Raw genomic sequence first — 12259 nt, 5'->3', positions numbered from 1 at the left:
GAAACTTAGGTGGCCTTCTCTTGTAAGCTTCCCAGGCAGCCATGTCTGAACAAGTCAAGCTCTGAAAAATCTCTATGGCCTTTAAAAATCTCAACACTAAGCACAGCCTACCTTCATATCCAATAATGACTCAAATCCGAGTACATGAGCTCATGGCAGCCTATATTGATTTACTATAAGGTAATACTCTGGTTTCATGCTTTATAACTTGATCCCCAAATAAGGAATGTTATGTGCTTTAAATTCCTCTGCTTAATAAATCTGGAGAGTTTTATTGACTTCATAGGTGCAAAGATAATCACCCAGAGAAGACACTGGGTTTCACTTAAAAAAAAAAAAAAAATGTCGTTTTTTAAATTCCTCTTTGCAATTAAATGAACAATATATATAATGAAAATCACAATCTTTGACACCATTTTAAAAATTCAGCACCTTATATATTCAAAACAATTTCAATTATTTACAAATTATAGAAGGTGGACTCTACTTAGAATTAGTATTAGATCCCAGAGACAGATTTGGCCAAAATGAGGCTCCCCTTTCTCATCCACGTCACTCAATGCTTGAGAGAGACACTGGAAATGAAGTGCTTTCCCATTGATGTAATGGTGATGAAAATGTTTCCCAGTTGCAGATGTCACACATAATCTACTCAGGAAGTTAAATTTGAGTATCAGAAACACTATGCTATCAATCACTATGTACTTTGAAGAAATGTTTTTCAAGATCCAGGAAGAATGATAAGCTGGATTTCAAGCAGTTGTTTCTTAAAATCAATTTAGGGATGTATACCAATACTCATTTTCTCTTTACTACATTATTTTCCAATTCAATTTCAGAAAGTTGGAGGCTTGGACACAGGTGTACTGTGTCCTTCACTTACTCCTGAGCTGCAAACAGTAATAAAAGAGGGTGGTTCGTGTAAGGTACTCGATCAGCCCATTCCACTCGATAGATTGGTAGTCAAAAGTATTGATGTACTCCACGTGTCAGGTAAGTATCCTTTTTCATCATTAATCTGCTTGCCATCCAAGAATTTTATATTGGACTTTATTGGAAACAGTACATAAACCAATTTAAGTCTTCATAAAAGAAAATACTGACTTCCTATGTGGCTGTACAAATTAGGTATGGAAAGAGTGTTGGACTTGGTCTCCAATGCTTTCATGTCCCAGCTCTGCCACTGCTAGCTGTGTGATTGTAGGCAAGGAACTTAAATCTTCTATGCCACAGATTCATCTTGGTAAACAAGGATAATAATATCTATGTCAGTGGGTTGTTATGAGAATTTCATGAAACAATGCATAGAAAGCACTCAACGACTGATGGCTATTTTTAGTTTTGTTATATTATCATTATTAGTACTCACTGGCACACCACAACACACTATGCAAGCCTAAGATATTCTACTACAATAACTATATAGAAAGAAATATTCAAGAAATAATATGTATACATTTGCAGGTATACATATATACATACATGTCATGTGTGTAGGTATATAATCTTTATTTTTCAAGCATTTCCTCAGGGTCTACTGAGACCAGGCACTGTGTGAGTGCCCTAGAGTTATAAACAGCCCACTCTTGGGGCAGCTCTCAGAACAATGAGAGATCAGTAAATCCCATCAGGAAGGCCCTGACACTCAAGGGACACACAGGACATTTCAGACTCTTCAGAGAGAGAGAGAGAGGGGGGGGGGGGAGAGATGGAACAGCACAGTGCCCAATGTAAAGTAAGCGCTAATAAATGGTATCAATTATTATATTCATTATGTATTACTAGAGGCCCAGTGCACAAATTCGTGCACCTTGAAAGGAAGGTGGGGGGGCATGCAAGGCTGCAATGGGCACAGGGGTGGATCTCAGCCCATCCTCCATGACCCAGCCTGGCCCCTCCCACCACAGTCCCAGGTCCCCTGTCTTCTGGGTGAAAGCAGTGGTTCTGGTGCCGGCTATGGGTGCAAGTGGGGCTGGCACTGGCAGTGAGTGTAAGCTCCAGGCAGGACCACGGTGTGCAGGAGCAAAGAATTTGAGTAAGCACCAGAGGCTCACCCCAATGACAGCGACTGGTGCCCTTCCTTGGTCTGGCACCCCCACTCACCTGCTCTACCATTTCACCACAGCCAGTGCCCACCATGCTCCACACACACACCCTGGTGGTCAGCACACATCGCAGTAACCCATTGTCCAGTTGTTCAGATGTTCCCGTTGTTCCGCTGTTCATTCTATTTGTATATCAGCCTTTTATTATATAGCATTATATTAGCATTTAGGGGAAAAGAGAGTTACTCCTGACCACATTCTATCTTCTCATTTTTTTTCACAAGCCCACCCATACCAGGTCCTTTTGTTTCTAAAGTCCCTTGTACCCAGGTTGCAAACCAAACAAATGAGGAACCTCTTTTTTGTAACAGAACTACAGTTACAAGTTTTGAGGGAAAACAGATTCCAGGAGCTAGCTAAGAAAAGCCACCTGCTTTTCAAAGCCTCACTTGCTACAGGGAATTTATAAGGGAGTAAGACAAACACAGTTAAATCCCTCCCTTCCCCCAGAAAGTCATTTTAATAAGTTTAAGCCCTCTCTTCTCAAATAAACTGGACAGAATTCCATGACATCAACAGATATTGTGCTAGAATTTCAGAAATATGAGGTTTGTTTAGACAGTTGTGAGTATAATTTGTGATACTGGAATAGTTCTTGCAAGTAAGAAAATAAAAGTCTTGCATTTGCTTTGATTCTGAAGTGAGGCCCAATCAGCTTCAATGAGCCTGAGTTAAACCCACAGCCTCCAATAGAAATGATGGTGGACAAGCAGCAGCTTAATGATGAGACAGGAATAAAGCACTCTTCTAGAATCTTTCTACATACTTGATACAACCAGAAGCACCCTGCTTTGATTTGTTTGTTTCTAAGCATTAATCAACTGTAGAAAGGATGTGTAGGAGCAGAATTTTATTGTGTTGTATTAATAATTCAACAAAGAAGCTTTTAAGAACTCCTGGTGTGTGTGTGTGTGTGTGTGTGTGTGTGTGTGTGTGTGTGTATGTGTGTGTATGTGTATATATATATATATATATATATATATATATATATATATATATATATATATATATATAAAGGCTGAGCACAATCGCATCTGAAACAACTGAGCAGATGACCAACAGGTTGTGTGGGGCAACCAAGCTGGCAGGGGGATCAGTGAGGGACGACCAAACGACTGAGCAGCAGATTTCATGGGGAGACCAAGCCGGCAGGGAGGTCGGTGAGGGGCGACCAAATGACTGAAAAGCAGGCTGCGTGGAGTTACCAGGCCCACGGTGGCGGGGCTGGGGGGGTGGGTAGTTGGGGGCGACCAGATTGGCAGAGGGGGCAGCCAGGGGTAACCAGGCCAGCAGAGGGGGCAGTGAGAGTGACCAGGTTGGGGGGGGGGGTGCAGTTGGGGGTGACTACACCTGTAGGGGGTAACCAGGCCAGCAGGGGGAGCAGTTAGGGGTGATCAGGCAGGCAGGCAGGTAAGCAGTTAAGAGCCAGTGGTCTCAGATTGTGAGAGGGATGTCCGACTGCCGGGTCTCCAGCAGTTAAGAGCCAGTGGTCTCAGATTGTGAGAGGGATGTCCGACTGCCAGGCCCCTCCTGTGGATTGGGCCTAAACCTGCTGGGTTTATATAATGACATCCCCTGAGGGGTCCTAGATTGGAGAGGGTGCAGGCTGGGGCTGAGGGGACTCCCCCTGCCACCATGCAGGAATTTCATATACTTTGGTGGATGTTGGATTTTGAGTCTTTTTTTATTTTTGTATTTTCTTACCCTGTTGTGAAGCATTTAAGTGGTTTTATATTTCTGCTACTTCTCAAATTGTTTATAACATTGTTTTGATGTGGCTTCCTTTTAAATACAAAAGTAAATAAAACATTTTAGTAAGGGGTTTAAAAAGAAACAACAATCCCATTGTTTTCCATATTTTTATTATCTATATTTTATTTATACAAAATCCACCTAACATGCTAAGCTTCTTCCTTGAGTAGGAGCCCACTTTCCATCACATGCCATAATTGCATTTCATCAAGCCCTGGAAGTTGTTAGTTAAGGAAGAAAGGGTTTCCTTATTCAAGTGAGCTCCATTTGGACATAGTAGCAAAGTCTTGGTTTTGAAATCAGACTTTTTTTTGAGTAACTTGCAAATATTTCCCACCTTCATTAAAACAAACAAAAAAACCACCCTCTAAGTTTTTGGAGAACACTATTTTTAAGACACTATTTGGATTTCATATTAAATGATTTGGCTTTTTGTCTTTGGATCTTTTTCTAGTCTTTGGATTGAGAAATGCCTTCCTTATTCAACATGAGAGCAGATATCGACAGTGTATAGCAGCATTCTTATTACAAGCCCAAACAGAGATCATCAAAGTATGTATTTTAATTTTGTTGGCTTTGATTTTTTAAACTTGATGGAAGGAAAAATCTCACTCCAAGTCCAAGTAAAGGTGAATGGGAAGTTCTGTGTATTTCCCTCACCTGCTTTGGAAAGGACAGACGTTGGGAGGTGGGGAGGAATAGGGACATCTAGTCCACATCATATTCAGAAATCTCAAGGTGACAATCCCCACCCACTCACAGAGTTGACACAGCCCCTCTCATTTCTCCTGTGGCAAAAAGCTCCAGAACGACTTCTGATTACAGTTTCCATATGAAATGGAGGAGGGCTGCTTTGGATTGTATGACTGGCTTTTAAGATGCTCTCATCAGTTTCCCAATTCTCGCAAATAATGTGATGTCAAATTAAGTGAGGGGCTGCTGCAGCAATGAACCATGACTAGAAGTCTACTCTTCGACCTTTGAAAATAATGCCTCGTTTTTGCAGCAATGCAGTTGAAGACAGGCTGCCTGACTATGGTTCCTCTGTTTTAGAAGTTTCCATTTTTTTATCTTTCTTCTGGTAGGCTTTCATCACCCTAAAAGGGGGGCCAGACAATGAATGCAATATTGCATTCTCCTTAAGGACTCAGTTTCCTGAGTCATCTCCCTCAATCTGTTTTTCAAATTATATCATTAAAGAACTTCTATTTCCAGATGAAACAGAAATTTAATGTTCAAACTATTTATATTCTAATTAGTTATAATTGATTCTTATGGTTCTTTGATTACTCATGACTATCCCACTTGCATAACATACTCATTTAATCCATTTTCATGTTCATACATAATTAGAGATATTGATGATATATTATATAGATGTAAGAAAGAAAATGGGAAACATGCAAGTGTTTCATTAGTCCTCGGTTTTAAAGAGCAAGTCAATAAATACAAAGCAAAAGATTAATCTGTGAAAAAAATTGTCAGGTTAATATTCTTCTCTCTCCCCCTTTTCTCCCTTTACCCCGCACCCCGTGTGTGTGTGTGTGTGTGTGTGTGTGTGTGTGTGTGTGTGTGTGTATGTGTGTTTGTGTGTTGTTTTTGTTTTATAGAAAACATGGATGGCACAAATAACAGCAGCAATCTCTTGCTTCACCAAGAGTCAGGAAACAAAGAAAATATCTTTCTTCACGCCATCCACAGAATCCTCTGAAATTTAGGGACCTAAAACTAATCTTTTTAGAAATGAGAGATAAAGGTATTCTTTCAGACTTTTGTAACAGTGATGAGCTAGAAGAAAACATGCCATTTAAAGGAGTTCCAGGATTTGAGTGAAGAAAATCCTCAGTACAAAGGAATGATGACTGCAACAAATTTGAAATCTGGGGAATTTCTTGTCAAGTATATGCTGATATCCAGACTACCTTAAAATGCTTCAGTCAAACTTATAAGACGTGTGAGTGAAGTGTGATGCTGTTATAATTTGTAAAGGGTGAATGATTAGATGAACAAAGTGGCAGGAGGAAAATGTTTGAGTCCAATACGAATTCTAGCATCTTACTTTGTGTATATCTATAATGAAACCAACCTCACTTACTGCTTTATAATCCTGCCTCACACTCAGATCATTCTTTTGACATAAAGTTTGTTCTTTTAATATATTAAGTGATAAATAAGGTCCTCATTTTAATAGCAGTTTTTAAATTCCAATTCTCCAACAGTTCACGTATCTCAGGTATATTTCATAATACTCTAACTTGGAATTAGAAAATCCCAAAGACTAAACTCCATTATTAAAAAATAAACTATCTGTTCCAGTTTTACATGTGAACACTTTTACATGGGAAATTGTCTTAGGAATAGTAAAAGTATCTTTCTTTAAACCTCATTTTTTAAAGAATGGTTTGTCATAAAATTATTTTCTGGTTTTGAGGATGGGATTGTGTGTTTTACCATAGTACAGCCACCTAATTTTACTTAGCAAGACTTGAAGTTTCATTAAATTTTTATTTAAAAAGGCATCTTGAATTATTTTATTATTATATGGTTTGATTATATCAAATGGAAATCGACAAATTTCATCTTCAACCATGGCATCTTGTGCAATTTCCAAAACGGAAGTAGTAAATTTATCAACCTGGGATGCAAGACAGGATACCTTAACTGACCTCTTCAAGTTGGAGAATGGGACAAAGAGGATGATGCGAAGGGAAGTCGTGTGTACAGTTAATGCTTTGAAGAAAAGGCAAATTTCACCAAACAGCTTCCTGTTTGTATAGACAAGTGTAGCACAAAGGTTCTTGTGCACAGACCAAGCATATTGCAATGGAGGGTCATCATCTTTGTGTAATAATGTCAAAAATTCGGAGGAGTAAGTGAAAATAAAAGGAAAATATGAAAAGCAATAATTAAAGCTAAAGGCTAAAAATAAATGAGAGGAAGAATAGACTTCAAGTGAATTCCTGGAGATGGGACCTAGATGACATTGAAAGCAAATTATATTCAGGACAATACTGACTTATGCAAGAAAAACTTAGGAAAAGAATATATGTGTATTAGAAAAAATTAACAATCATCTTACAGAGATTTTCAGATATAAGCTGACTTTGGAGGACAATGGACTAGAATTAGGCACTCTCAAGATTCCTTTAGTCCCATGATTCCAGTAACCATGTATAAAGAACTAGTTTCTTCTTAAAATATCATTAAAGGAGACTGACTAAATTAACATCAAGAATGTAAAATAGCTAAAGAATATGCTATATATAAGAGCCAACATGTGGGAAAAAAACCCAAAACTTAAATGTCCACTGACAGATTAATGGATAAAGAAAATGTGGTATATATGTATAGAATGGAATACTATTCAGCTTTCAAAAAGAAGGAAATTCAGCAATATGCAACATGGATGAATCTTAAAGACATCATGCTAAGTGAAATAAGCCAGTCACAGAAAGACAAATACTGTATGATTCTACTTGTATGAGGTATCTAATAATAGTCAACTTCTATAATCAAAGCATGAAATATTGGTTGCCAGTGAAACAGAGAGGGAAATGGGCAGTTACTAATCAATGGGCTTAAAGTTTCAGTTAAGCAAGATGAGTAAGCTCTAGAGATCTACTATACACTTAAAAAGAGGTCATAAGGGTAGATCTCATGTTAAAATTAAAAAAAAGAAAATGCTATATATGTAAACTGGAATTCTATAAAGCTCACAAAAGAACATGTCTAGCCGAAACCGGTTTGGCTCAGTGGATAGAGCTTCGGCCTGCGGACTGGGAGGTCCCGGGTTCAATTCCGGTCAGGGCATGTACCTTGGTTGCGGGCACATCCCCAATAGGGGGTGTGCAAGAGGCAGCTGATCGGTGTTTCTCTCTCATCGATGTTTCTAACTCTCTATCCCTCTCTATTCCTCTCTGTAAAAAAATCAATAAAATATTTTTTAAAAAAGAACGTCTAATGTGTAATATAGTAAGTGCTTGAGGGTATACACAGTGTACTCTTCAGAAGGAAGCATATTAGAATAAAATGGAGGGGAAAAAAACATCTCTGGAACTTTGGTTCCAGGGGAAGGTGGGCAGTAAAAAACAATGCTATTTTGAGCCTTCACAAGAGTATCTTTAAAAGGACACATGGGTATTAAATTAGATATACAACAATAGAAAGATTAATATTCTTCAGTATTTTTTTTAGTCTTGCTAAATTTCACAATGAATGGAATGAAAAGGGAATGTCTCAAGCAAAAATGACATCAGTAATTTTTCTTGAAATTATTAACTTAATTATTATTCTAAGTTGAATATTAAAGTTGAATATTCTAAGTTCTAATATTTACAGAATATTAGAACTTAGCACTTGGATATATATATATGTCTATATCCAAGTGCAAAGTTCTAATATTCTGTAAATAAATTAAGTTCTAACATTCCACAAATGGATATCTTGTTCTTTTTTTAAAATTGACAAAATTATTTGTAGCCACAGAATACATATACTAGAAAGAAATGTTTTAATATCTTCTTTAACATATTAAAAAAAAGCAACAATTCAATAAGGATCCTTCCATTGATCTTTATACAGATTTAAATGCTGTCATGTAATTTATCACTTACATTTATAATCAATAACCTTCAATCACTGAGTTTAGAAATTACAGTATTTTTTGCTAAACTCTCTCACAAATAAGGCACAACAACATGATCACAAGTAGTAAACACAATACAAATAATGAATCCAAAAACTTAACAAGAAAATGCTCATGCAAAAGTATCTACAGAGGATATGAATATATGATCCAGTTCAAAGAACTACAGAATGTCATATACATAACTATATCATGTTACAATAATTCATTATTCCTACACTGGAAGAACTTCACTATTTCCAATTCTATTTTACACAATTTTACATAAATTTAGTAAGTTTATGCACAATATTCACATCTGCAACAATAACAAATTGTTAAAACTCAGGCAAAGGGAAATTAAGACACGCTAATGTGTGGCGTATTATAATTACAGAATACCATTCATCACACTCATGTCTAGGAATACTAAAATGACGGCACATTTAAATCTTAGAGAACAAGTCATCCATGGTTTTATAGCCAAAGTGCATTAAAAAAACGTCTATAGTCAATAGATCATGAATATCAAAATATATTATCATAATTTGCTCTCCACTTAAAAGCTAAACACTTTTATGCAAATAAAGGTTTAAAAAAAGTGAATTTAAAGTTTTCCAAACTATAAAATAACCATAAAGCCTTTTAAAGAGAGATGGGAAACAAATTTGGCAGTTACTATTTAACATTACTGTGAGGAAACTATTAAACTAGCTAATTCCACATTAAGAGGTAGTTGAACAAAATGTTATTTGTACACTGCTTTGAGGTTTTTGTGTTTGTTTCCCTCTTTATTTTCTCAAAATGAACAAATCCCATATGAGCAGCTTTGTCTTCTATTTAAAAAAAATTCCAGAGAGTTTACTATCCACTAGCCCAGCAAGACTTGATTTTAGCTCAGTTTTCTGTGCTGCAGTTTGAAATTTACTAACACATGATGCTAGTATGCTTTGCATTAGAGCTGAGAGCTGGGCCTCCACATACACTCTAACTCACTGATGAATAGTACCAGCAGACATAAAAAATGTAGAACCAGCGAAAGCTGGTTTGGCTCAGTGGTAGAGCGTCGGTCTGCGGACTGAAAGGTCCCAGGTTTGATTCCGGTCAAGGGCATGTACATTGGTTGCGGGCACATCCCCGGTAGGGGTGTGCAAGAGGCAGCTGGCTGATGTTTCTCTCTCATCGACATTTCTAGCTCTCTATCTCTCTCCCTTCCTCTCTGTAAAAAATCAATAAAATATATATTTTTTAAAAATGTAGAGCCAATAAAGATTTAGATGATTTTTTTAATTAAAAAAAAAGAAAACCCTTTAATTTTTGTTTTCAAACATCTTAAATGGGTGACAGTTAACAACAAAAATATTTTAATTTCTAATATTATTAGTACAATAACCAATGTTAATTATTCAGGAACTATGAAATGAGATTTGCTAGATGAAAACTAGAAAATCATTCAAACACATACAATTTTATTTGTTGTCCCCACAACATTTTTTATTTATTTTTGTGTGAATATGTGGGTAGGACAATAAGGGAAAAGATCTTTAATGCACTTAATTAGATGAAGTAAACAAATATTCTAATCCAGAAGAATTCTCATGAAGTTTTATTATCTTAAAAAAATAAACAGTGGTGCTGTGAACATCTATTTTTTTCCAACACATTTATTAACTCCCTTATTTGTAAAAGTATAGAATTAATACTATTTGAAAGGATTTATAAGTATGTAAAAATACATAATTTCAGCTCAATTTATATTATCCAAGTATTATTTTTAATAATGAGTCATCATATTTCTTCATTATATATGCTAAAGGTTATATGTTTATCCAAGTTCAGAGCTTCAATCAGAATCTTTAATAGCTACTTACAACAGGGTTTTTTAATGATTGAGTATGTGGCAATCTCTAAGTTTATATATATTGTTGGTATAGTATAAACTTAAGTTCATTTCATTTCAGTATGATATTTGAAAGCAAATATATATTATAAACTACTTATTGTAAATAAAATATTAACTCCCATCTTTCCTATTACTACCAAATAATTGCACTGAAATTATTTTTACATTTCTTCTCTAGAAAGAGTAATAAACCATTATTACTGACTTTCCTCTTCAGATGTTTTCCAATTTTTCAAATTAATAAGACTATAATAATTTAAAGTTCAATTACATTGTTCAACATATAAATAAGCTAATTTTTAATTATCCTTAATTAGCCATTCTGTTTTAATTCTGATGGCAACTTTGGGATTCCTAAATACATTTGTTTCTAATGAAGCTCTATTCTCCACCTATCACTTCAGGGTAATTTCACAGTATTATTTTTGCAAAGTAAATGATTTACCAGTTGATATGGAACCCAAATTTGGAACCATTTAAAATTTAAGTTCACAACTTTTAAAATGCTTCCCTATTGTTAGGTAAAATTAAAGTATAAAGTAAAATATTTAATGTCTCCTTACCATTATGCATTTGGTTTTCACAGGTAAGAATATAGCTACATCAGTTATTGGCTTTAAGACACAAAAATTATAAAACGATTACCATGAATCTGAGCTATACTTGGGAAGGTTAAACGAAATTAAAGTAAATAGCAGATCCACTGAAAAAGCAAACCTATTCCTGAAGATGCTAGAGTGACAAAATGAGGGATAATATGAAGGCTAATCTCAGAAGACCTCCCATTTACAAGAAACTGAGAATAGGACCATTAGACAATTCTATTCATCTTCCACCGTAGGGTGAGAGTGGGAAACTTTGTAGGATCCTTAACAGAGAATAATTTCGAGTTTAAATTTGAGAATGAAAAAGAAAAGTTAACCCTAATCTTTAAAATACAACCCTAAGATAATCAGAAAGTAAGCGAAATGATTTTACAGAGGTTTTCCTAAAACCTAACCAAGATAATATAATCAGTATTGTTAAAGCAAAACCAATTTTGAATTCATGGTTACTATATACTTCAACATAAAATGTGTTTTAATCTCTTGAGCATAAATTTATAACATAACGATGTAATTAAGGTTTGGACCTATATATAAAATGAAACAGAGTCATAAAGTTTTATAATTCTGTGCCTGACTTTAGAAAGAATATATTTAATATATTTAATGTGTTATTGTATAACATATATAACGTGATAACATCCATGTACATTTCTGTACACTCAATTTGGGAAAAAGAGGTAAGTTATGGAAGTATATTCATGTCATTTGTGAACAATGAAATTATATTTAAAAAAATACATTGCTATTTTCTGTCCAAAGTTTATTTACATTTCATTGGCAATTCTAAACTTGGCATGTAAGCTGTTCCAGGAGTTAAATGGAAAAAATAATGAAAGATGAGCCAAAGTCTCACAAAAATAGAAGAGTTTTACTTGATATTGACAGCATTCCAAAATATACGAATTCTAATTTGGTTTAATATTGCAACCACTGTCCAAATCAAATAGTAGTCCAGGACCTCTATTAAGGACATTTATTAAAAATCTAATGTTAGTGTAATATTATTCGGAAGTTGCAATAAACCATTCATTATCCTTGCAAATCATTGAAACATGTATCACAGACACGAACAGGCTTCTTAGAAGAAGGAGTTAAGGCATTTTTGGCTGAACACTCGGCACAGAAGATATTTCCACAGTGTCTGCAGTGATGCTGTAGATGACAAAAATTAAACAATTTTAAGCATACAAATACACCATAAGCATTATGAGATTACAAGAACACTGCAAACTGCACTATGAAGATACTGAGTAATTAGTGTATTTAA

General features: G+C 35.3%; 2 protein-coding genes across 3 annotated transcripts in view; one reads left to right on the top strand and one right to left on the bottom strand.

Moving 5' to 3' along the window:
* The window catches only part of PLEKHG7 (pleckstrin homology and RhoGEF domain containing G7), a 45346-nt gene extending 38572 nt beyond the window's left edge, over window positions 1-6774 (top strand). The window contains exons 13-15 of the mRNA XM_084880339.1: window positions 840-993; window positions 4312-4409; window positions 5468-6774. Coding sequence (XP_084736465.1) covers window positions 840-993; window positions 4312-4409; window positions 5468-5575 — 360 coding nt within the window. The 3' untranslated portion in view covers window positions 5576-6774. The remainder of the gene's footprint in view (window positions 1-839; window positions 994-4311; window positions 4410-5467) is intronic.
* Window positions 6775-8350: 1576 nt separating this feature from the next.
* EEA1 (early endosome antigen 1) overlaps window positions 8351-12259 on the bottom strand; it is a 134964-nt gene continuing 131055 nt past the window's right edge. For both annotated transcript variants that reach the window (XM_084880321.1, XM_084880322.1), the window contains one exon: window positions 8351-12144. In XM_084880321.1, the coding sequence (XP_084736447.1) occupies window positions 12022-12144 (123 nt within the window). In that variant the 3' untranslated portion in view covers window positions 8351-12021. The remainder of the gene's footprint in view (window positions 12145-12259) is intronic.

This window comes from Pipistrellus hanaki (assembly GCF_964339955.1).
Source record: "Pipistrellus hanaki genome assembly, chromosome: 3".
NCBI classification, from domain to species: Eukaryota; Metazoa; Chordata; class Mammalia; order Chiroptera; family Vespertilionidae; genus Pipistrellus; species Pipistrellus hanaki.
The sequence above is the reverse complement of the archived record's forward strand: the minus strand, read 5'-3'. Positions and strand labels throughout refer to the sequence as shown.